Source organism: Bombina bombina, chromosome 4 (genome assembly GCF_027579735.1).
Source record: "Bombina bombina isolate aBomBom1 chromosome 4, aBomBom1.pri, whole genome shotgun sequence".
NCBI lineage: Eukaryota > Metazoa > Chordata > Amphibia > Anura > Bombinatoridae > Bombina > Bombina bombina.
In genome coordinates, this window is record NC_069502.1 from 126774251 (window position 1) to 126797470 (window position 23220).

The 23220-nt window shown below is 40.7% G+C and overlaps 1 protein-coding gene across 1 annotated transcript in view; it reads left to right on the forward strand.

Moving 5' to 3' along the window:
• Positions 1–23220, forward strand: part of ATAD2B (ATPase family AAA domain containing 2B) — an 823789-nt gene that overhangs the window by 539634 nt on the left and 260935 nt on the right. Inside the window, exon 21 of the mRNA XM_053711168.1 lies at positions 19731–19890. Within this exon, the coding sequence (XP_053567143.1) occupies positions 19731–19890 (160 nt within the window). The remainder of the gene's footprint in view (positions 1–19730; positions 19891–23220) is intronic.

The following is a 23220-nucleotide window of genomic DNA, read 5'->3' on the forward strand; positions in this document are numbered from 1 at the left end:
TTTCTCTCTTCGCCCAGGTGTGGGCAAGAGATGTTCAGGATCCCTGGGCGTTGGAGATCATATCTCAGGGATATCTTCTGGACTTCAAAGCTTCTCCTCCACAAGGGAGATTTCACCTTTCGAGATTATCTGTAAACCAGATAAAGAAAGAGGCATTCTTACGCTGTGTGCAAGACCTCCTAATAATGGGAGTGATCCATCCAGTTCCACAGATGGAACAAGGACAGGGATTTTATTCAAATCTGTTTGTGGTTCCCAAAAAAGAGGGAACCTTCAGACCAATTTTGGATCTAAAGATCTTAAACAAATTCCTCATTCCATCGTTCAAAATGGAAACTATTCGAACAATCCTACCTATGATCCAGGAGGGTCAGTACATGACCACAGTGGATTTGAAGGATGCTTACCTTCACATACCGATTCACAAAGATCATCATCGGTTCCTAAGGTTTGCCTTTCTAGACAGGCATTACCAGTTTGTGGCTCTTCCCTTCGGGTTAGCTACAGCCCCAAGAATTTTTTACAAAGGTTCTGGGGTCTCTTCTGGCGGTCCTAAGACCACGGGGCATAGCAGTGGCCCCTTATCTAGACGACATCCTGATACAGGCATCAAACTTCCAAATTGCCAAATCTCATACGGACATAGTGTTGGCATTTCTGAGGTCGCATGGGTGGAAAGTGAACGAGGGAAAGAGTTCTCTATAACCCCTCACAAGGGTTTCCTTCCTAGGAACTCTGATAGATTCTGTAGAAATGAAAATTTACCTGATGGAGTCCAGGTTATCAAAGCTTCTAAATTCCTGCCGTGTTCTTCACTACATTCCGCGCCCTTCGGTGGCTCAGTGCATGGAAGTGATCGGCTTAATGGTAGCGGCGATGGACATAGTGCCATTTGCGCGCCTACATCTCAGACCGCTGCAATTATGCATGCTCAGTCAGTGGAATGGGGATTACACAGATTTGTTCCCTCTGCTAAATCTGGATCAAGAGACCAGAGATTCTCTTCTCTGGTGGCTATCTCGGGTCCATCTGTCCAAAGGTATGACCTTTCGCAGGCCAGATTGGACAGTTGTAACAACAGATGCCAGCCTTCTAGGTTGGGGTGCAGTCTGGAATTCCCTGAAGGCTCAGAGATCGTGGACTCAGGAGGAGAAACTCCTCCCAATAAATATTCTGGAGTTAAGAGCAATATTCAATGCTCTTCTAGCTTGGCCTCAGTTAGCAACCCTGAGGTTCATCAGATTTCAGTCGGACAACATCACGACTGTGGCTTACATCAACCATCAAGGGGGGACCAGGAGCTCCCTAGCGATGTTAGAAGTCTCCAAGATAATTCGCTGGGCAGAGACTCACTCTTGCCATCTATCAGCGATCCATATCCCAGGTGTAGAGAACTGGGAGGTGGATTTTCTAAGTCGTCAGACTTTTCATCCGGGGGAGTGGGAACTCCATCCGGAGGTGTTTGCTCAATTGGTTCATCGTTGGGGCACACCAGAATTGGATCTCATGGCGTCTCGCCAGAACGCCAAGCTTCCTTGTTACGGATCCAGGTCCAGGGACCCAGAAGCGATGCTGATAGATGCTCTAGCAGCACCGTGGTTCTTCAACCTGGCTTATGTGTTTCCACCGTTTCCTCTGCTCCCTCGACTGATTGCCAAAATCAAACAGGAGAGAGCATCAGTGATCTTGACCGTGCCTGCGTGGCCACTCAGGACCTGGTATGCAGACCTGGTGGACATGTCATCCTTTCCACCTTGGCCTCTGCCTCTGAGACAAGACCTTCTACTACAAGGTCCTTTCAATCATCCAAATCTAATTTCTCTGAGACTGACTGCCTGGAGATTGAACGCTTGATTTTATCAAGGCGGGGCTTCTCCGAGTCAGTCATTGATACCCTAATACAGGCACGAAAGCCTGTAACCAGGAAAATCTACCATAAGATATGGCGCAAATATCTTCATTGGTGTGAATCCAAGAATTACTCATGGAGTAAGGTTAGGATTCCTAGGATATTGTCCTTTCTCCAAGAGGGTTTGGATAAAGGATTATCAGCTAGTTCTTTAAAGGGACAGATTTCTGCTCTGTCTATCCTTTTGCACAAGCGTCTGGCAGAGGTTCCAGACCTCCAGGCATTTTGTCAGGCTTTGGTTAGAATTAAGCCTGTGTTTAAACCTGTTGCTCCTCCATGGAGCTTAAACTTGGTTCTTAAGGTTCTTCAAGGAGTTCCGTTTGAACCCCTTCATTCCATTGATATCAAACTTTTATCTTGGATAGTTCTGTTTTTGATGGCTATTTCCTCGGCTCGTAGAGTCTCTGAGTTATCAGCTTTACAATGTGATTCTCCTTATCTGATTTTCCATACAGATAAAGTAGTTCTGCGTACAAAACCTGGGTTTTTACCTAAGGTAGTTTCCAACAAGAATATCAATCAAGAGATTGTTGTTCCATCATTGTGTCCTAATCCTTCTTCAAAGAAGGAACGTCTTTTACATAATTTTGACGTAGTCCGTGCTTTAAAGTTTTACTTACAAGCGACTAAAGATTTTCGTCAAACATCTTCCCTGTTTGTTGTTTACTCTGGACAGAGGAGAGGTCAAAAGGCTTTGGCAACCTCTTTCTTTTTGGCTTCGGAGCATAATACGCTTAGCCTATGAGACTGCTGGACAGCAGCCCCCTGAAAGGATTACAGCTCATTCTACTAGAGCTGTGGCTTCCACCTGGGCCTTTAAAAATGAGGCTTCTGTTGAACAGATTTGTAAAGCGGCGACTTGGTCTTCGCCTCATACCTTTTCAAAATTTTACAAATTTGATACTTTTGCTTCTTCGGAGGCTATTTTTGGGAGAAAGGTTCTACAGGCAGTGGTCCCTTCTGTTTAAGTACCTGCCTTGTCCCTCCCTTCATCCGTGTACTTTAGCTTTGGTATTGGTATCCCACAAGTAATGGATGATCCGTGGACTGGATACACCTAACAAGAGAAAACATAATTTATGCTTACCTGATAAATTTATTTCTCTTGTGGTGTATCCAGTCCACGGCCCGCCCTGTCCTTTTAAGGCAGGTCTAAATTTTAAACTACAGTCACCACTGCACCCTATGGTTTCTCCTTTCTCGGCTAGTTTCGGTCGAATGACTGGATATGGCAGTTAGGGGAGGAGCTATATAGCAGCTCTGCTGTGGGTGATCCTCTTGCAACTTCCTGTTGGATAGGAGAATATCCCACAAGTAATGGATGATCCGTGGACTGGATACACCACAAGAGAAATAAATTTATCAGGTAAGCATAAATTATGTTTTTTTTCCAATTCCTGAAACTGCTATTTTGAGGAAATTGGATATTTTGTTTAAATGTTTGTTTTCTTTTTTATATTTTGCAAGATGTCTCAGACTGATCCTGCATCTGATGTTACTGTAGGAACTAAGCTGCCTGAACATAATTCTACCAAAGCTAAGTGTGTATGTTGTAAATTAGCTGATCTTACTTCTTCAGCTCAAATATATGGACCTTGTTATGAAAAATTATTAAAATGCTGATAATGCTTCTATAAGTACAAATACATCTACTGTTAAACCTTTACAGTCTAATGTACATGATATTCCTGTAGATATAAAATATTGTATTGCTGCAGCCATAGAGAAGGCTACGACTGCTATTCCACCTTCAAATAAACGTAAAAGGTCTCTTAACTTCTCATAAATCTGATGAAGTTTGTATTGATCGACAGCATACTGAAGTATCTTCTGCTGATGAGGATTTCAGAGACTGAAATTGATAAATCAACCTTTCTTTTTAAGATTTCATATATTTGTTCTTTTTTAAAGGAAGTATTGTTTACTTTGAGTATTGAGGAATCTAGTCCTCTTGGTAACAAGAATAGCAAATGTTTGAATTCTGTTTTTAAAACTTCTGAGGTTACTCCTGAAGTTTTTCCTATTCCAGATGCTATCTCCAATATGTTTACTAAGGAATGGTCTAAACTTGGTGCTTCTTTTAACCCTTTTTCTAGGTTTAAAAAGCTATATCTTTTACCTGTGGCTAATTTAGAGTTTTAGGGGAAAAGTCCCTAAGGTTTATGTGGCTATTTCTACTCTTGCCAAACGTACTACTATTCCTATGGAAGATAGTACTTCCTTTAACGATCCTTTAGATAGGAAGATTGAATCATATCTTAGAAAAGCATATTTACATACTGACTATATTCTTAGACCTGCCATTTCTATGGCTGATGTTGCTGCTGCTTCAATTTTTTGGTTGGACAGTTTAGCTCAACAGTTGACAGATCCTTAATTGTCTAGCATTGTTCTTTTACTTCAGCATGCTAATCATTTTATTTTTGATGCTATATTTGATTTTATTAAGATTGGTATTAAATATATGTATTTAGCCATTCTTACTAGAAGAGCTTTATGGCTTAAATCTTGGAATTCTTTATATGGTGTCTAAATCTAGATTACTATCTTTATCATTTCAGGGTAGTAATTTGGTTCTCAATTGGATTCTATTATCTCCACTATCACCGGGGGAAAAGGAAGTTTTTCTGCCCCAAGATAAGAAATCTAAGGGTAAATTTTAAAGCTCCCAATCGTTTTCGTCAGAATAGAGAACAAAAGACCTCTCCTTCCCCTAAGGCCTCTGGCTCTAATTGTAGACCATCTCCGAATTGGAATAAATCCAAGCCTTATATAAAAAAAAAAAAATCCAGCCCCTAAAACTGCACGAAGGTGCAGCCTTCAAACCAGTTCAGCTGATGGGGGCAGATTGAAATTATTTCAACACATTTGGACAGTTTCTGTTCAAAATTAGTGGATTCAGAATATTGTTTCTCAGGGGTGTCGAATAGGTTTCAGAATAAGACCTCCCATGGGAAGATTCTTTCTCATGTTCCAACAAATCTGTGAAGGCTCAGGCTTTTCGGAAATGTGTTTAAGACCTAGAGCTTTCAGGGGCGATTGTTCCAGTTTCTCTGCAGGAACAGGGTTTGGGTTTTTATTCAAATCTGTTCATTGTTCCGAAGAAAGAAGATTCGTTCAGACCAATTCTGGATCTGAAATTTTTGAATAGTTTTGTAAGAGTCCCAACTTTCAAGATGACGACTATAAGGACTATTCTGCCTTTTGTTCAGCAAGTTCATTTCATGTCCACAATAGACTTATAGACGCTTATCTTCACATTCCAATTCATCCAGACCACTATCGTTTTCTAAGATTCTCTTTTCTAGACAAGCATTACCAATTTGTTGCTCATCCGTTTGGCCTCGCTACAGCTCTGAGAATCTCTTCAAAGGTTCTCAGTGCCCTTCTATCTGTAATCAGAGAGCAGTGTATTGCGGCGTTTCCTTATTTGGACAATATCTTGGTACTAGCTCAATCTTTTCATTTAGCAGAATCTCACACAAAACTAGTGTGGTTTCTTCAAAAACATGGTTGGAGGATCAATTTTACAATAGTTTTTTTATTCTTCAGACAAGGGTCACCTTTTTAGGTTTCCAGATAGATTCATTGTCCATGATTTTCTTTGACAGACAAGAGACGAATGAAGTTAGTTTTAGCTTGTCTAAACCTTCAGTCTCTCTCATTCCCTTCAGTAGCTATGTGCATGGAAGTTTTAGGTCTCATGATTGCAGCATCGAATGCGATCCCCTTTGCTCGTTTTCATACAAGGCATCTACAGCTTTGCATGTTGCACCAATGGTGCAGGCATTATACTCGTATTACAACTGATATACTTAAATCCCTACACTCAACTCTCTCTGACTTGGTGGTTAGACCATCACCTTATTGTTCAAGGGGCCTCATTTGTTTGTCCTACCTGGACTGTAATCACAACAGATGCAAGTCTTACAGGTTGGGGAGCTGTCTGGGAGTCTCTGACAGCACAAGGGGTTTGGAAACCTCAAGAGGCGAGGTTACCTATCAATATTTCTTTCATGTAATTAGCAAGAGTCCATGAGCTAGTGACGTATGGGATATACATTCCTACCAGGAGGGGCAAAGTTTCCCAAACCTCAAAATGCCTATAAATACACCCCTCACCACACCCACAATTCAGTTTTACAAACTTTGCCTCCGATGGAGGTGGTGAAGTAAGTTTGTGCTAGATTCTACGTTGATATGCGCTCCGCAGCAAGTTGGGGCCCGGTTTTCCTCTCAGCGTGCAGTGAATGTCAGAGGGATGTGAGGAGTATTGCCTATTTGAATGCAGTGATCTCCTTCTAAGGGGTCTATTTCATAGGTTCTCTGTTATCGGTCGTAGAGATTCATCTCTTACCTCCCTTTTCAGATCGACGATATACTCTTATATATACCATTACCTCTACTGATTCTCGTTTCAGTACTGGTTTGGCTATCTACTATATGTAGATGAGTGTCCTGGGGTAAGTAAGTCTTATTTTTTGTGACACTCCTAGCTATGGTTGGGCACTTTGTTTATAAAGTTCTAAATATATGTATTCAAACATTTATTTGCCTTGACTCAGAATGTTCAACTTTCCTTATTTTTCAGACAGTCAGTTTCATATTTGGGATAATGCATTTTAATTTAACATTTTTCTTACCTTAAAATTTGACTTTTCCCTGTGGGCTGTTAGGCTCGCGGGGGCTGAAAATGCTTCATTTTATTGCGTCATTCTTGGCGCGGACTTTTTTGGCGCAAAAATTCTATTTCCGTTTCCGGCGTCATACGTGTCGCCGGAAGTTGAGTCATTTTTTGACGTTATTTTGCGCCAAAAATGTCGGCGTTCCGGATGTGGCGTCATTTTTGCCGCCAAAAGGCATTTAGGCGCCTAATAATGTGGGCGTCTTATTTGGCGCGAAAAAATATGGGCGTCACTCTTGTCTCCACATTATTTAAGTTTCATTTTTTATTGCTTCTGGTTGCTAGAAGCTTGTTCTTTGGCATTTTTTCCCATTCCTGAAACTGTCATTTAAGGAATTTGATGAATTTTGCTTTATATATATGTTGTTTTTTCTCTTACATATTGCAAGATGTCTCACGTTGCATCTGAGTCAGAAGATACTACAGGAAAATCGCTGTCAAGTGCTGAATCTACCAAAGCTAAGTGTATCTGCTGTAAACTTTTGGTAGCTATTCCTCCAGCTGTTGTTTGTATTGATTGTCATGACAAACTTGTTAAAGCAGATATTTCCTTTAGTAAAGTACCATTGCCTGTTGCAGTTCCTTCAACATCTAAGGTGCAGAATGTTCCTGATAATATAAGAGATTTTGTTTCTGAATCCATAAAGAAGGCTATGTCTGTTATTTCTCCTTCTAGTAAACATAAAAAATCTTTTAAAACTTCTCTCCCTACAGATGAATTTTTAACTGAACATCATCATTCTGATTCTGATGATTCCTCTGGTTCAGAGGATTCTGTCTCAGAGGTTGATGCTGATAAATCTTCATATTTATTTAAAATGGAATTTATTCGTTCTTTACTTAAAGAAGTCCTAATTGCTTTAGAAATAGAGGATTCTGGTCCTCTTGATACTAAATCTAAACGTTTAAATAAGGTTTTTAAAACTCCTGTAGTCATTCCAGAAGTTTTTCCTGTCCCTGATGCTATTTCTGCAGTAATTTCCAAAGAATGGGATAATTTGGGCAATTCATTTACTTCTTCTAAACGTTTTAAGCAATTATATCCTGTGCCGCCTGACAGATTAGAATTTTGGGACAAGATCCCTAAAGTTGATGGGGCTATTTCTACCCTTGCTAAACGTACTACTATTCCTACGTCAGATGGTACTTCGTTTAAGGATCCTCTAGATAGGAAAATGGAGTCCTTTCTAAGAAAAGCTTATCTGTGTTCAGGTAATCTTCTTAGACCTGCTATATCTTTGGCTGATGTTGCTGCAGCTTCAACTTTTTGGTTGGATACTTTAGCGCAACAAGTAACACATCGTGATTCTCATGATATTATTATTCTTCTTCAACATGCTAATAATTTTATCTGTGATGCCATTTTTGATATTATCAGAGTTGATGTCAGGTTTATGTCTCTAGCTATTTTAGCTAGAAGAGCTTTATGGCTTAAAACTTGGAATGCTGATATGGCTTCTAAATCAACTTTACTTTCCATTTCTTTCCAGGGTAACAAATTATTTGGTTCTCAGTTGGATTCCATTATTTCAACTGTTACTGGTGGGAAAGGAACTTTTTTACCACAGGATAAAAAATCTAAAGGTAAAAACAGGGCTAATAATCGTTTTCGTTCCTTTCGTTTCAACAAAGAACAAAAGCCTGATCCTTCATCCTCAGGAGCAGTTTCAGTTTGGAGACCATCTCCAGTCTGGAATAAATCCAAGCCAGCTAGAAAGGCAAAGCCTGCTTCTAAGTCCACATGAAGGTGCGGCCCTCATTCCAGCTCAGCTGGTAGGGGGCAGGTTACGTTTTTTCAAGGAAATTTGGGTCAATTCTGTTCACAATCTTTGGATTCAGAGCATTGTTTCAGAAGGGTACAGAATTTGTTTCAAGTTGAGACCTCCTGCAAAGAGATTTTTTCTTTCCCGTGTCCCAGTAAATCCAGTAAAAGCTCAAGCATTTCTGAAATGTGTTTCAGATCTAGAGTTGACTGGAGTAATTATGCCAGTTCCAGTTTCGGAACAGGGGATGGGGTTTTATTCAAATCTCTTCATTGTACCAAAGAAGGAGAATTCCTTCAGACCAGTTCTGGATCTAAAAATATTGAATCGTTATGTAAGGATACCAACGTTCAAGATGGTAACTGTAAGGACTATCTTACCTTTTGTTCAGCAAGGGAATTATATGTCCACAATAGATTTACAGGATGCATATCTGCATATTCCGATTCATCCAGATCACTATCAGTTTCTGAGATTCTCTTTCCTAGACAAGCATTACCAGTTTGTGGCTCTGCCGTTTGGCCTAGCTACAGCTCCAAGAATTTTTACAAAGGTTCTCGGTGCCCTGCTGTCTGTAATCAGAGAACAGGGTATTGTGGTATTTCCTTATTTGGACGATATCTTGGTACTTGCTCAGTCTTTACATTTAGCAGAATCTCATACGAATCGACTTGTGTTGTTTCTTCAAGATCATGGTTGGAGGATCAATTTACCAAAAAGTTCTTTGATTCCTCAAAGGTAACCTTTCTGGGTTTCCAGATGGATTCAGTGTCCATGACTCTGTCTTTAACAGACAAGAGACGTTTAAAATTGATTACAGCTTGTCGAAACCTTCAGTCACAATCATTCCCTTCGGTAGCCTTATGCATGGAAATTCTAGGTCTTATGACTGCTGCATCGGACGCGATCCCCTTTGCTCGTTTTCACATGCGACCTCTTCAGCTCTGTATGCTGAAGCAATGGTGCAAGGATTACACGAAGATATCTCAATTAATATCTTTAAAACCGATTGTTCGACACTCTCTAACTTGGTGGACAGATCACCATCGTTTAATTCAGTGGGCTTCTTTTGTGCTTCCGACCTGGACTGTAATTTCAACAGATGCAAGTCTCACAGGTTGGGGAGCTGTGTGGGGATCTCTGACGGCACAAGGAGTTTGGGAATCTCAGGAGGTGAGATTACCGATCAATATTTTGGAACTCCGTGCAATTTTCAGAGCTCTTCAGTTTTGGCCTCTGCTGAAGAGAGAATCGTTCATTTGTTTTCAGACAGACAATGTCACAACTGTGGCATACATCAATCATCAAGGAGGGACTCACAGTCCTCTGGCTATGAAAGAAGTATCTCGAATTTTGGTTTGGGCGGAATCCAGCTCCTGTCTAATCTCTGCGGTTCATATTCCAGGTGTAGACAATTGGGAAGCGGATTATCTCAGTCGCCAAACGTTGCATCTGGGCGAATGGTCTCTTCACCCAGAGGTATTTCTTCAGATTGTTCAAATGTGGGAACTTCCAGAAATAGATCTGATGGCGTCCCATCTAAACAAGAAACTTCCCAGGTATCTGTCCAGATCCCGGGATCCTCAGGCGGAGGCAGTGGATGCATTATCACTTCCCTGGAAGTATCATCCTGCCTATATCTTTCCGCCTCTAGTTCTTCTTCCAAGAGTAATCTCCAAGATTCTGAAGGAATGCTCGTTTGTTCTGCTGGTAGCTCCGGCATGGCCTCACAGGTTTTGGTATGCGGATCTTGTCCGGATGGCCTATTGCCAACCGTGGACTCTTCCGTTAAGACCAGACCTTCTGTCACAAGGTCCTTTTTTCCATCAGGATCTGAAATCCTTAAATTTAAAGGTATGGAGATTGAACGCTTGATTCTTGGTCAAAGAGGTTTCTCTGACTCTGTGATTAATACTATGTTACAGGCTCGTAAATCTGTATCTCGAGAGATATATTATAGAGTCTGGAAGACTTATATTTCTTGGTGTCTTTCTCATCATTTTTCCTGGCATTCTTTTAGAATACCGAGAATTTTACAGTTCCTTCAGGATGGTTTAGATAAGGGTTTGTCCGCAAGTTCTTTTGAAAGGACAAATCTCTGCTCTTTCTGTTCTTTTTCACAGAAAGATTGATATTCTTCCTGATATTCATTGTTTTGTACAAGCTTTGGTTCGTATAAAACCTGTCATTAAGTCAATTTCTCCTCCTTGGAGTTTGAATTTGGTTCTGGGAGCTCTTCAAGCTCCTCCGTTTGAACCTATGCATTCATTGGACATTAAATTACTTTCTTGGAAAGTTTTGTTCCTTTTGGCCATCTCTTCTGCCAGAAGAGTTTCTGAATTATCTGCTCTTTCTTGTGAGTCTCCTTTTCTGATTTTTCATCAGGATAAGGCGGTGTTGCGAACTTCTTTTGAATTTTTTACCTAAAGTTTTGAATTCCAACAACATTAGTAGAGAAATTGTGGTTCCTTCATTATGTCCTAATCCTAAGAATTCTAAGGAGAAATCGTTGCATTCTTTAGATGTTGTTAGAGCTTTGAAATATTATGTTGAAGCTGCGAAATCTTTTCGTAAGACTTCTAGTCTATTTGTTATCTTTTCCGGTTCTAGAAAAGGCCAGAAAGCTTCTGCCATTTCTTTGGCATCTTGGTTGAAATCTTTAATTCATCTTGCCTATGTTGAGTCGGGTAAAACTCCGCCTCAGAGAATTACAGCTCATTCTACTAGGTCAGTTTCTACTTCCTGGGCGTTTAGGAATGAAGCTTCGGTTGACCAGATCTGCAAAGCAGCTACTTGGTCCTCTTTGCATACTTTTACTAAATTCTACCATTTTGATGTATTTTCTTCTTCTGAAGCAGTCTTTGGTAGAAAAGTACTTCAGGCAGCGGTTTCAGTTTGAATCTTCTGCTTATGTTTTTCGTTAAACTTTATTTTGGGTGTGGATTTTTCAGCGGGAATTGGCTGTCTTTATTTTATCCCTCCCTCTCTAGTGACTCTTGTGTGGAAAGATCCACTTCTTGGGTAGTCATTATCCCATACGTCACTAGCTCATGGACTCTTGCTAATTACATGAAAGAAAACATAATTTATGTAAGAACTTACCTGATAAATTCATTTCTTTCATATTAGCAAGAGTCCATGAGGCCCGCCCTTTTTTTGTGGTGGTTATGATTTTGTATAAAGCACAATTATTCCAATTCCTTATTTTATATGCTTTCGCACTTTTTTTCTTATCACCCCACTTCTTGGCTATTCGTTAAACTGAATTGTGGGTGTGGTGAGGGGTGTATTTATAGGCATTTTGAGGTTTGGGAAACTTTGCCCCTCCTGGTAGGAATGTATATCCCATACGTCACTAGCTCATGGACTCTTGCTAATATGAAAGAAATGAATTTATCAGGTAAGTTCTTACATAAATTATGTTTTTAGAACTCTGTGCTATTTTCAGGGATCTTCAGGCATGGCCTCTATTAAAGAGAGAACTTTACATTCATTTTCAAACAGACAATATCACAACAGTGGCATATGTCAATCATCAAGGAGGGAATCTCAGTCCTTAAGTAATAAAGGATGTAAGGTTCTGTTTGATTCTAGTGCCTTTTGAATTTAGTTTTTTTGAAATTTAAGAAAACTTAATTATTTTTTTTAAATTTAATTTCTCAGCGGATTTAGCTGTTATTTTATCCTGCCCTCTCTAGTGACTCATGGGTTTCCACATTTTGGGTATTATATCCCATACGTCACTAGCTCATGGACTTTTGCCACTTACATGAAAGAAAACATAATTTATGTAACAATTTACCTGATAAATTAATTCCTTTTATAGTGGCAAGAGTCCATGAGACGAACCTTATTTCTCTTGTAAGGTGTATCCAGTCCACGGATTCATCTATTACTTGTGGGATATTCTCCTTCCCAACAGGAAGCTGCAAGAGGATCACCCACAACAGAGCTGTCTATATAGCTCCTCCCCTAACTGCCACCTCCAGTCATTCTCTTGCAGCTCTCGACAAGGGAAGTAGCTAGAGAGATGTGGTGAATTAGTGTAGTTTATCTTCAATCAAAAGTTTATTTTGAAACGGTGCCGGCGTTGTACTGTTTTTTACCTCAGGCAGAAATTAGAAGAAGAATTTGCCTAAGATTTTTGATGATCTTAGCAGGTTGTAACTAAGGTCCACTGCTGTTCTCACACATAACTGAAGAGTAGAGGAAACGTCAGCTGGGAGAACGGCCTGCAGAATTAACTGCCCTGAGGTATGTTCAGTATATTATTTTCTAGAGGATGATAAGAAATAGAAAATGCTGACAGTGCCTGATATAGTTAAGGTAAGCCTGATTGCAGTGATTTAATAAACGACTGGCATCATGCTTGCAGTAAAAAGTAATTTTCATATTACTTACTATTATGGCTTAGTATGTAAAACGTTTGCATTTATATAAAGAACGTTTTTTACTGAGGTGATAAATCTTTGTTTGGGGCCTAGTTTTCCACATGGCTGTTATTTTACTCCTAGGAATAGTTTTTTAAGGCCCTCTGACTTTGAGTGCATGGTGGGAGGGGCCTATTTTCGCGCTCTAATTGCGCAGTTTCTTACATTCTGAGACATCCAGCTTCCCTGAAGGAGTCCCCTGACATATTGGGCCTCTGTAAAGGGTTTTTGTGCCTACAAAAGTCGTTTTATGGGAAGGTAGGAGCCACAGAAGAGCTGTGGCAGTTTGCTTGTGACTGCTTTAACGGTTTTTACAGTTTTTTTGCTTCGATTTTGAACATGAGGGGTTAATCATCCATTTGCAAGTGGGTGCAATGCTATTTTAGTCTATTATATACACTGTAAACATTTCATAGTTAACTGTTTTTTCACTGTTTTGCAGTTTTTGTGTTTGTTTGTTTTTCCCTTAAAGGCACAGTACCGTTTTTTATAATCTGCTTTTTCACATTAATTAAAGTGTTTTCCAAGCTTGCTGGTCTCATTACTAGTCTGTTAAACATGTCTGACATAGAGGAAACTCCTTGTTCATTATGTTTAGAAGCCATTGTAGAACCCCCTCTTAAAATGTGTACCAAATGCACTGATCTTACTATGTTATAAAGACCATATTCTGGCTTTAAAAGATTTATCACCAGAGAAAATTGACAAGGGGGAAGTTATGCCGACTAACTCTCCCCACGTGTCAGAGCCTATGACTCCCGCTCAAGGGGCGCCAAGTACATCTAGCGCGCCCATTGCGTATACTTTACAAGACATGGCGGCAGTTATGAATCATACTCTTACAGAAGTATTGTCCAGACTGCCAGGGTTACAAGGAAAGCGAGACAGCTCTGGGACTAGAACAAATACAGAGCTCTCTGACGCTTTAGTAGCTACGTCCGATATACCCTCACAATGTGCAGAAGCCGAAGAAGGAGAGCTTCTATCTGTGGGTGATTTTTCTGTCTCAGGGAAGACACTTCAACCTGATTCTGATATGTCTACATTTAAATTTAAGCTTGAACACCTCCGCATGTTGCTCAGGGAGGTTTTAGCAACTCTGGATGACTGTGACGCCATTGTAGTCCCAGAGAAATTGTGTAAATTGGATAAATACTACGCAGTGCCTGTTTACACTGATGTTTTTCCAATACCTAAGAGGTTTTCAGAAATTATTACTAAGGAATGGGATAGACCAGGTGTACCGTTCTCTCCCCCTCCTGTTTTTAAAAAGTTGTTTCCCATAGATGCCGTTACACGGGACTTGTGGCAAACGGTCCCTAAGGTGGAGGGAGCAGTCTCTACTCTAGCGAAGCGTACAACTATCCCTGTCAAGGACAGTTGTGCTTTTCTAGATCCAATGGACAAAAAATTAGAGGTTTACCTTAAAAGAATTTTTATTCAACAAGGTTTTATTCTCCAGCCCCTTGCATGCATTGCCCCTGTGACTGCTGCTGCGGCCTTCTGGTTTGAGTCTCTAGAAGAGGCTCTACAGGTAGAAACCCCATTGGATGATATCCTTGACAAGCTTAAAGCTCTTAAGCTAGCCAATTCATTTGTTTCTGACGCCGTTGTTCATTTAACCAAACTAACGGCTAAGAACTCAGGTTTTGCTATTCAGGCGCGTAGAGCGCTATGGCTGACGTTACTTCAAAGTCTAAGCTTCTCAACATTCCCTTCAAGGGGCAGACCCTATTCGGGCCTGGACTGAAGGAGATCCTTTCTGATATTACTGGAGGAAAAGGTCACGCCCTTCCTCAGGATAGGTCCAACAAATTAAGGACCAAACAGACTAATTTCCGTGCCTTTCGAAACTTCAAGAGTGGCTCAGCTTTAACTTCCTCTAATACAAAACAAGAGGGAAATTTTGCCCGGTCCAAGCCGGTCTGGAGACCTAACCAGTCTTGGAACAAAGGAAAGCAGGCCAAGAAACCTGCTGCTGCCTCTAAGACAGTATGTAAGATCAGCCCCCGATCCGGTAACGAATCTAGTAGGGGGCAGACTTTCTCTCTTCGCCCAGGCTTGGGCAAGAGATGTCCAGGATCCCTGGGCGTTGGAAATCGTGTCCCAGGGATATCTTCTGGACTTCAAAGCTTCTTCCTCAAAAGGAAGATTTCACCTTTCACAATTATCTGCAAACCAGATAAAGAGAGAGGCATTCTTACATTGTGTTCAAGACCTCCTAGTTATGGGAGTGATCCACCCAGTTCCAAAGGAGGAACAGGTGCAAGGCTTCTATTCAAATCTGTTTGTGGTTCCCAAGAAAGAGGGAACCTTCAGACCAATCTTAGATCTCAAGATCCTAAACAAATTTCTCAGGGTCCCATCCTTCAAGATGGAGACTATTCGAACCATCCTACCTATGATCCAGGAGGGTCAATATATGACTACCGTGGACTTAAAGGATGCTTATCTGCACATTCCGATACACAGAGATCATCATCGGTTTCTCAGGTTCGCCTTCATAGACAGGCATTACCAGTTTGTGGCTCTTCCCTTTGAATTAGCTACAGCACCAAGAATCTTTACGAAGGTTCTGGGGTCACTCCTAGCGGTCCTAAGGCCGCGGGGTATAGCAGTAGCCCCTTACCTAGACGACACTCTAATACAGGCGTCGCATGTTCAATTCGCTAGGTCCCATACAGACCTTGTTCTGGCATTCCTGAGGTTGCATGGGTGGAAAGTGAACAAAGAAAAGAGTTCTCTATCCCCTCTCACAAGAGTTTCCTTCCTAGGAACTCTGATAGATTCTGTAGAAATGAAGATTTACCTGACAGAGGCCAGGTTCTCAAAACTTCTAAATTCCTGCCGTGTTCTTTATTCTACTTCTCGCCCTTCAGTGGCTCAGTGTATGGAAGTAATCGGCTTAATGGTAGCGGCAATGGACATAGTGCCGTTTGCCCGCCTACATCTCAGACCGCTGCAACTCTGCATGCTCAGTCAGTGGAATGGGGATTACACAGATTTGTCCCTTCTAAATCTGGATCAAGAGACCAGGGATTCTCTTCTCTGGTGGCTATCTCGGGTCCATCTGTCCAAGGGTATGACCTTCAGCAGGCCAGATTGGACAATTGTAACAACAGATGCCAGCCTTCTAGGTTGGGGTGCAGTCTGGAATTCCCTGAAGGCTCAGAGATCGTGGACTCAGGAGGAGAAACTCCTCCCAATAAATATTCTGGAGTTAAGAGCAATATTCAATGCTCTTCTAGCTTGGCCTCAGTTAGCAACCCTTCTGGGCTGGGGTGCAGTCTGGAACTCCCTGAAAGCTCAGGGCTTGTGGACTCAGGAGGAGACACTCCTTCCGATAAACATTCTGGTACTAAGAGCGATATTCAATGCTCTTCAGGCTTGGCCTCAGCTAGCTGCGGTCAGGTTCATCAGATTTCAGTCTGACAATATCACGACTGTAGCCTACATCAACCTTCAAGGGGGAACAAGGAGTTCCCTAGCAATGTTGGAGGTTTCAAAAATAATTCTATGGGCAGAGGTTCACTCTTGCCATCTATCAGCTATCCATATCCCAGGAGTAAAGAACTGGGAGGCGGATTTTCTAAGTCTACAGACTTCATCCGGGGGAGTGGGAACTCCATCCGGAGGTGTTTGCACAGTTGATTCAACTTTGGGGCAAACCAGAACTGGATTTCATTGCGTCTCGTCAGAACGCCAAGCTTCCTTGTTACGGATCTAGGTCCAGGGATCCCAAGGCAGCGCTGATAGATGCTCTAGCAGCGCCTTGGTCTTTCAACCTGGCTTATGTGTTTCCACCGTTTCCTCTGCTCCCTCGTCTGAATGCCAAGATCAAGCAGGAGAGATCTTCTGTGATTTTGATAGCACCTGCGTGGCCATGCAGGACTTGGTATGCAGATCTGGTGGACATGTCATCCCTTCCACCATGGACTCTACCACTGAGGCAGGACCTTCTACTTCAGGGTCCTTTCAACCATCCAAATCTAATTTCTCTGCGTCTGACTGCTTGGAGATTGAACTCTTGATTTTATCAAAACGTGGTTACTCCGAGTCGGTCATTGATACCTTAATTCACGAAAGCCTGTCACCAGGAAAATTTATCATAAGATATGGTGTAAATATCTTCATTGGTGTGAATCCAAGGGTTACTCATGGAGAAAAGTCAGGATTCCCAGAATATTATCTTTTCTCCAAGAAGGATTGGAGAAGGGATTGTCAGCTAGTTCCTTAAAGGGACAGATTTCTGCTCTGTCTATTCTTTTGCACAAGCATCTGGCGGATGTTCCAGACGTTCTGGCGTTTTGTCAGGCTTTAGTTGGAATCAAGCCTGTGTTTAAACCTGTTGCTCCGCCATGGAGTTTAAATTTAGTTCTTAAAGTTCTTCAAGGGTTCCGTTTGAACCTCTGCATTCCATAGATATCAAGCTTTTATCTGGGAAAGTTCTGTTTCTGGTAGCTATCTCTTCGGCTCGAAGAGTTTGAGTTATCTGCCTTGCAGTGTGATTCCCCTTATGTGATCTTCCATGCAGATAAGGTAGCTTTGCATACCAAACCTGGGTTTCTTCCTAAGGTGGTATCTAATAAGAATATCAATCAGGAGATTGTTGTTCCGTCACTGTGTCCTAATCCTTCAACGAAAGAACGTCTTTTACACAATCTTGACGTGGTTCATGCTTTAAAGTTTTATTTACAAGCTACTATAGATTTTCGTCAAACATCTGCATTGTTTGTTGTCTACTCTGGACAGAGGAAAGGCCAAAAGGCTTCAGCAACTTCTCTTTCCCTTTGGTTAAGAAGTATAATCCGCTTAGCTTATGAGACTGCTGGCCAGCAGCCTCCTGAAAGAATTACAGCTCATTCCACTAGAGCGGTGGCTTCCACATGGGCTTTTAAAAATGAGGCTTCTGTTGAACAGATTTGTAAGGCGGCGACTTGGTCTTCGCTTCATTCTTTTTCTAAATTCTACAAATTTGATACTTTTGCTTCTTCGGAGGCTATTTTTGGGAGAAAGGTCTTACAGGCAGTGGTGCCTTCCGTTTAAGCACCTGCCTTGTCCCTCCCTTCATCCGTGTCCTATAGCTTTGGTATTGGTATCCCACAAGTAATGGATGAATCTGTGGACTGGATACACCTTACAAGAGTACAAGAGAAAACTAAATTTATGCTTACCTGATAAATTTATTTCTCTTGTGGTGTATCCAGTCCACGGCCCGCCCTGTCATTTTAAGGCAGGTGTTTTTTATTTTTAAACTACAGTCACCACTGCACCCTATAGTTTCTCCTTTCTCTTGCTTGTCTTCGGTCGAATGAATGGAGGTGGCAGTTAGGGGAGGAGCTATATAGACAGCTCTGCTGTGGGTGATCCTCTTGCAGCCTCCTGTTTGGGAAGGAGAATATCCCACAAGTAATGGATGAATCCGTGGACTGGATACACCACAAGAGAAATAAATTTATCAGGTAAGCATAAATTTTGTTTTTTTTTGTGGTTATGATTTTTTGTATAAAGCACTTTTATTTTTTACAGTTCCTCTATTTGTATGCTTTTTACTTCTTCTTTTACACCTCACTTCTTGGCTACACGTTAAACTAAGGTATGTGTAAGGTAGAGGGTGTATTTATAGGAATTTTAAAGTTTGGGAAATTTTGCCCCTTCCTGGTAGGAATGTATTTCCCATACATCACTAGCTCATGGACTCTTGCCACTATGAAAGAAATGATTTTATCAGATAAATTCTTAAACAATTTTTATTTTTTAATTTTATAAAGAAACAGTGAGCTTAATGTTTGACTTGGAATCAGGTGAAAACCCCAGTACTGTGTGTTAATTTGAATCAGTAATAGGCAACTAGCATGAGTCATAGGACTGCATGTGCAGCCCCTGAGTCCTTCAAAGGACCTCACTGTATTGTTTAACTTCATTTAACCTGCAGCAAAAAAGTTAAAACGGTACAAAACACCTTTTGATTTTCTGTAAAAATTATTCCTTGTCAGACGCTCCCTAGAGGCCTAAAAGCAATTTCTGTAATCTAGGTTACATATTTTACTTTTTAGCCTCTCTAGGGAGTGGGGGATAAAGCACAATGCTTACAGAAAAGCAAAAGTTATTTAATGTCTTAAAATCTATTAACTTCCACAAAGTAGCAATAAGAGTGATTAAAGGGGCTGGGTGGGTTAGGTATTTTGTGTCTGCGGGGGGAGGGGCGTTTTGGCTTATCACAAACATTTTATTAACGATGGTTCACTTGTTTCTTCCCTAAAGGTAGGGTGGCCATATTGCCGCTTTAAAACAGGGCACACATGAAAAATACACGTGTCAGGGCTGTTTACAGAAATTTTTTTAATAATACTCCATTATAAGAACCCTGACATAAGTATTTTTCATGTATCTCCTTTTTAAATAAGCAATATGGCCACCCTACCGAAAGGTCACGGAGAGGTCATAGGGAAGGCACAGAAGGCTGAATGTGGCTCCCAGCCCAATAGTTGCCCATCACTGGTTTAAATTTTAAAACCAGTTAGTTGTAAACATTTGCTTTGTATGAGCATTGAAATGAGCTATATCACCGCCAAACTGTGGTGTCAAAGCATGATCAGCTTTTTTTCATCCTACATGTCTTGATGTTTAATACAAATAAACTTTCACATTGTTTTATGACATTGCTTTTGAGACCATGCATGAAAATACATAGTATATGTATTATACATCTTATTGTACAGTGAGGTTCTTGTATGGTCGCTACTAAAGCCTTATGTAATCTGATTTATTGCATTTCATTTTAATGTTTCAGATTTTTTTGTTTGTTGTGCAGTTAAAGTATCTAAAAACAGCTATACTGTTCCTTGTCTGCTCTGCGGCTGCGAGGGTTAAAGTACTGTTGCTTCAAGCCAAATCATTTCGGGTAAATTTATTTTTAATAGTTGCCTGGGGTTGTTTTGCAGATTTCAGATTACCTTGAAGTTATCAAACAGCCCATGGACCTTTCCACCATAATGACCAAAATTGACAAACACCGTTACATGACAGTCAAGGATTTCCTTTTGGATGTTGACCTTATCTGTAGCAATGCTTTGGAATACAATCCTGACAAAGAACCGGGAGGTAATGATGCTCACACACACAAATTTCTTATTTTGTTCTTCCTCTCTAGGTTGTATTGATTTTAAACATTTCTTTGCCAGAGGAAAGGCACGCTGAATAACTGTTGGCAATTATTGCACTTTGCCAGTCAAGGAAAAAAAGGGAACAAGGCAGATACCGTACTTGGCAGTAAACAAAAGTAGTTTGTTATAAACAGTTACAACTTTTGTTTAATGTGTATGCTACTTGTTAATTTTTTCGGAAACCTAGTGAATGAATCTAAATCTTTATTATAGCTGGTAATTTCTTTGTGATTTCTAAAAATGTACAGTAAACTTTTTAGATTTTTTTCTTACACCACGTATGTTTGTTATTAATGTTAAAAGGTAAGCAAGGTTACTGGAATTTGCTTTTTCTTTGTTGCAAATTTTGGAAAAGAAGAAAACGGCTAGAACATTTGCTACTATTTTTTTTTTTTTTTTTAGATGTTCCTTATTTGTGATCTCATCATTCCTATGGTGCAGCTAGTTTTCATTAAATGGCCATTATAGTAAAAAATGACACTGAGTCATGTGACATTCACTGTTCACTGGATCAGTGGAAATTAAAATGACATGCTGTAAAGAATGTTTTTCTTCTACTAGATACGACGAGTTCACGGATTCATCCTTACTTGTGGGATGTTATCCTCCTGCTAACAGGAAGTGGCAAACAGCACCACAGCAGAGCTTTATATATATATATATATATATATATAGTAGTAAGCAATTTCCAGTTCAGCCCACCAGTAGCCAACTCGCCTGGGTGCAATAATATACCATGAAATAGAAAGCAAAAAGATGCACTCTCAGGACTTTTCACAAAAAACCAATTTAATGGAACGTTTTCGGGGTTCACAACCCCTTCATCAGCATGCAAAACAAACAAAATTCAACTCATTTATAGTGTTACATATCAATTACCACATATCAATCTAAGTGTCTCTCCAAAGGAAAAGTGCGCCAATTTTTCGAGTTTGGAACGCATGTTGCGTTCCACAGTGCTGTCCAAAACCGGAAGTTGTATTACCTCACTTCCGGTTTACGGATTCAACAGATAAAACGTGAAATAAAAGATAAAATAGTGTACTCTACAATTTCAAACATATTAATGTGACATGTCAGTTTGGGGAACTTGTTATAACAACAGTGTGCCACATTCTAATAAGTGCCAGGAAAATTGTGATGGATATACATTATCGAATGTTGCTACATCCGGTGAGCATAGAAACAGTAACCATGGCAATCATACACAATTCTGGTTGCCAAGAGATGCCATAATTTACAATGGTATGCAAGCTGAATGAAACAACAATTGTCATAGTGCCATAAGTAACGTGTACTGAATAATATACAATCATATTGTATATATAAAAAAAGAATACTAAAAAATTGAATAGTTAAAAAATAAAAGTTAAAACATAAAAGTTGGACCATATGACAGTACCAATGTTTGGAATGGCAAGTTACAAACGTAATGTTGCAGATGTGAGTGATGTGGCTCATAATGTGTCGCCAGTATATTGCAGTAAAGTGGCGTTAAACATATATAATGCTACACTAAATTCGCAAGCAAATGAAGATCAGATAAGAGCAGTAGATATGTGTAACAAAATTGTAGGGCTGTGTTATTTGGGCTGCTTTTTCATTAGGGCACAATTTTCAATTAGATTAAATTTTGACCATTAGGGGGTAATGGCTTACGTCGGCCAAAATATGCCAATAATCAAGTGAAGGGGGTAACCCTATTTCAGGATTCTAATCTCCAGTATAATTACAAGGCAAGGATATTTGAGAAAAGGTAATACAGATAAGAATCATGGACATATAAAGCTCGTGTAGATACTATCCACCTCTGTAATTCTTTAAGTGGATGTGACTTTTTTAGTGTCCGTCTTTAAGACTGGTGGTGCATGTTAGAACAAATGGGTAATGGCTCACGGCGGACCAGGCTTCCACAGAGAAGGTGGAGACAGATGTCCCACCCAAACTGTGCCGTTAGGCGCACAACACTCCCCCCTACACCTAGGGGAAACTGAAATGTGTGCCAAAACGGAGCCACCATATCCACCTGGCATACCCCAAGTATGTGGCACCCCAGTTATGGATCACATAATGCTCTTAAAGTCCGGCATGGTGTTCAAGCCACCTGGTTGTATTGTGCCTAATCTGAACATCCACTGGGCCTCTCGTCTCAGAAGTTGCTTATTCCGGTCGCCTCCACGATCTAATGGGGGTATGTGGTCGATTAGAATATAGCGGATGGAAGATACTGAGTGTCCCTTGTTAGCGCAGTGTCGCGCTACTGGCTGTTCGGAATCGCCGTTTTTAAGTGCTGTCCTTATGGCGTGGCGATGATTAGCCATACGCTCACGAAGTGTGCCAGAGGTCTTCCCTATGTAGAAACAAGAACATGGACAAAACAATAAATATATAACGTGAGTGGTGGTGCACGTTATGGAGTGCCGGATGGAGAATGTTCGATTAGTGTGTGGGTGATGGAAGACTTTAGTGCCCACTAGGCCATTACACGTTGTGCAGCCCAAACAGCGATAGGAGCCTCTTATATTCCTTTTCATTCCAGTTGAGTAACACTGCTTGGGGTCCGTTTTCACCAGAAGGTCTTTAAGATTAGTTCCCCGCTTAAATCCAACCATAGGTCGTAGGTTATGGGTAAATGTGAGTTTTGGGTCTGAAGACATAATTGGCCAGTGCTGTCGAAGAATTTGGCCAATATTTTTTGTCACTGGAGTAAAAGTGGTGGACATAATGAGCTTGTCACTAGCGTCCCTTTTTGGTTTGGGTATAATTAATTCTGTCTGTGTTAGCCTTGAAACCGATTCCACAGCATCATGAATTATCGGGATCTTGTAGCCCCTGTTCTGGAACTTCTCACCCACTCCTTTCAATTGGGAGACCCCCGTTACAGGATTCGAATTGTTACACATTGTTCTTATGCATTGTGATTTTACAATGCCCTTTAATAGGGCTGGGGGATGGCAACTATCTGCCCTTAATATAGAGTTGCGGTCGGTGGGTTTATGATACAATGTGGTTCCTAATTTATTAGAATCCTTGAAAACTGTCAAGTCCAAGAAATGAATGGATGCAGTGTCAGCTGTCATCTTAAACTTGACATTGTCAGTAGTGTTATTAAACACATCAAACCATTTATGGAGTTCCTCCAGGCCCCCTCGCCACACCAAGAAAATGTCATCTATGTATCTGTAATAACAGATAATAGATACGTTCGACGTATTCCATAGATACATGTTTTCAAATTGTGACATATAAATGTTGGCGTACGAGGGGG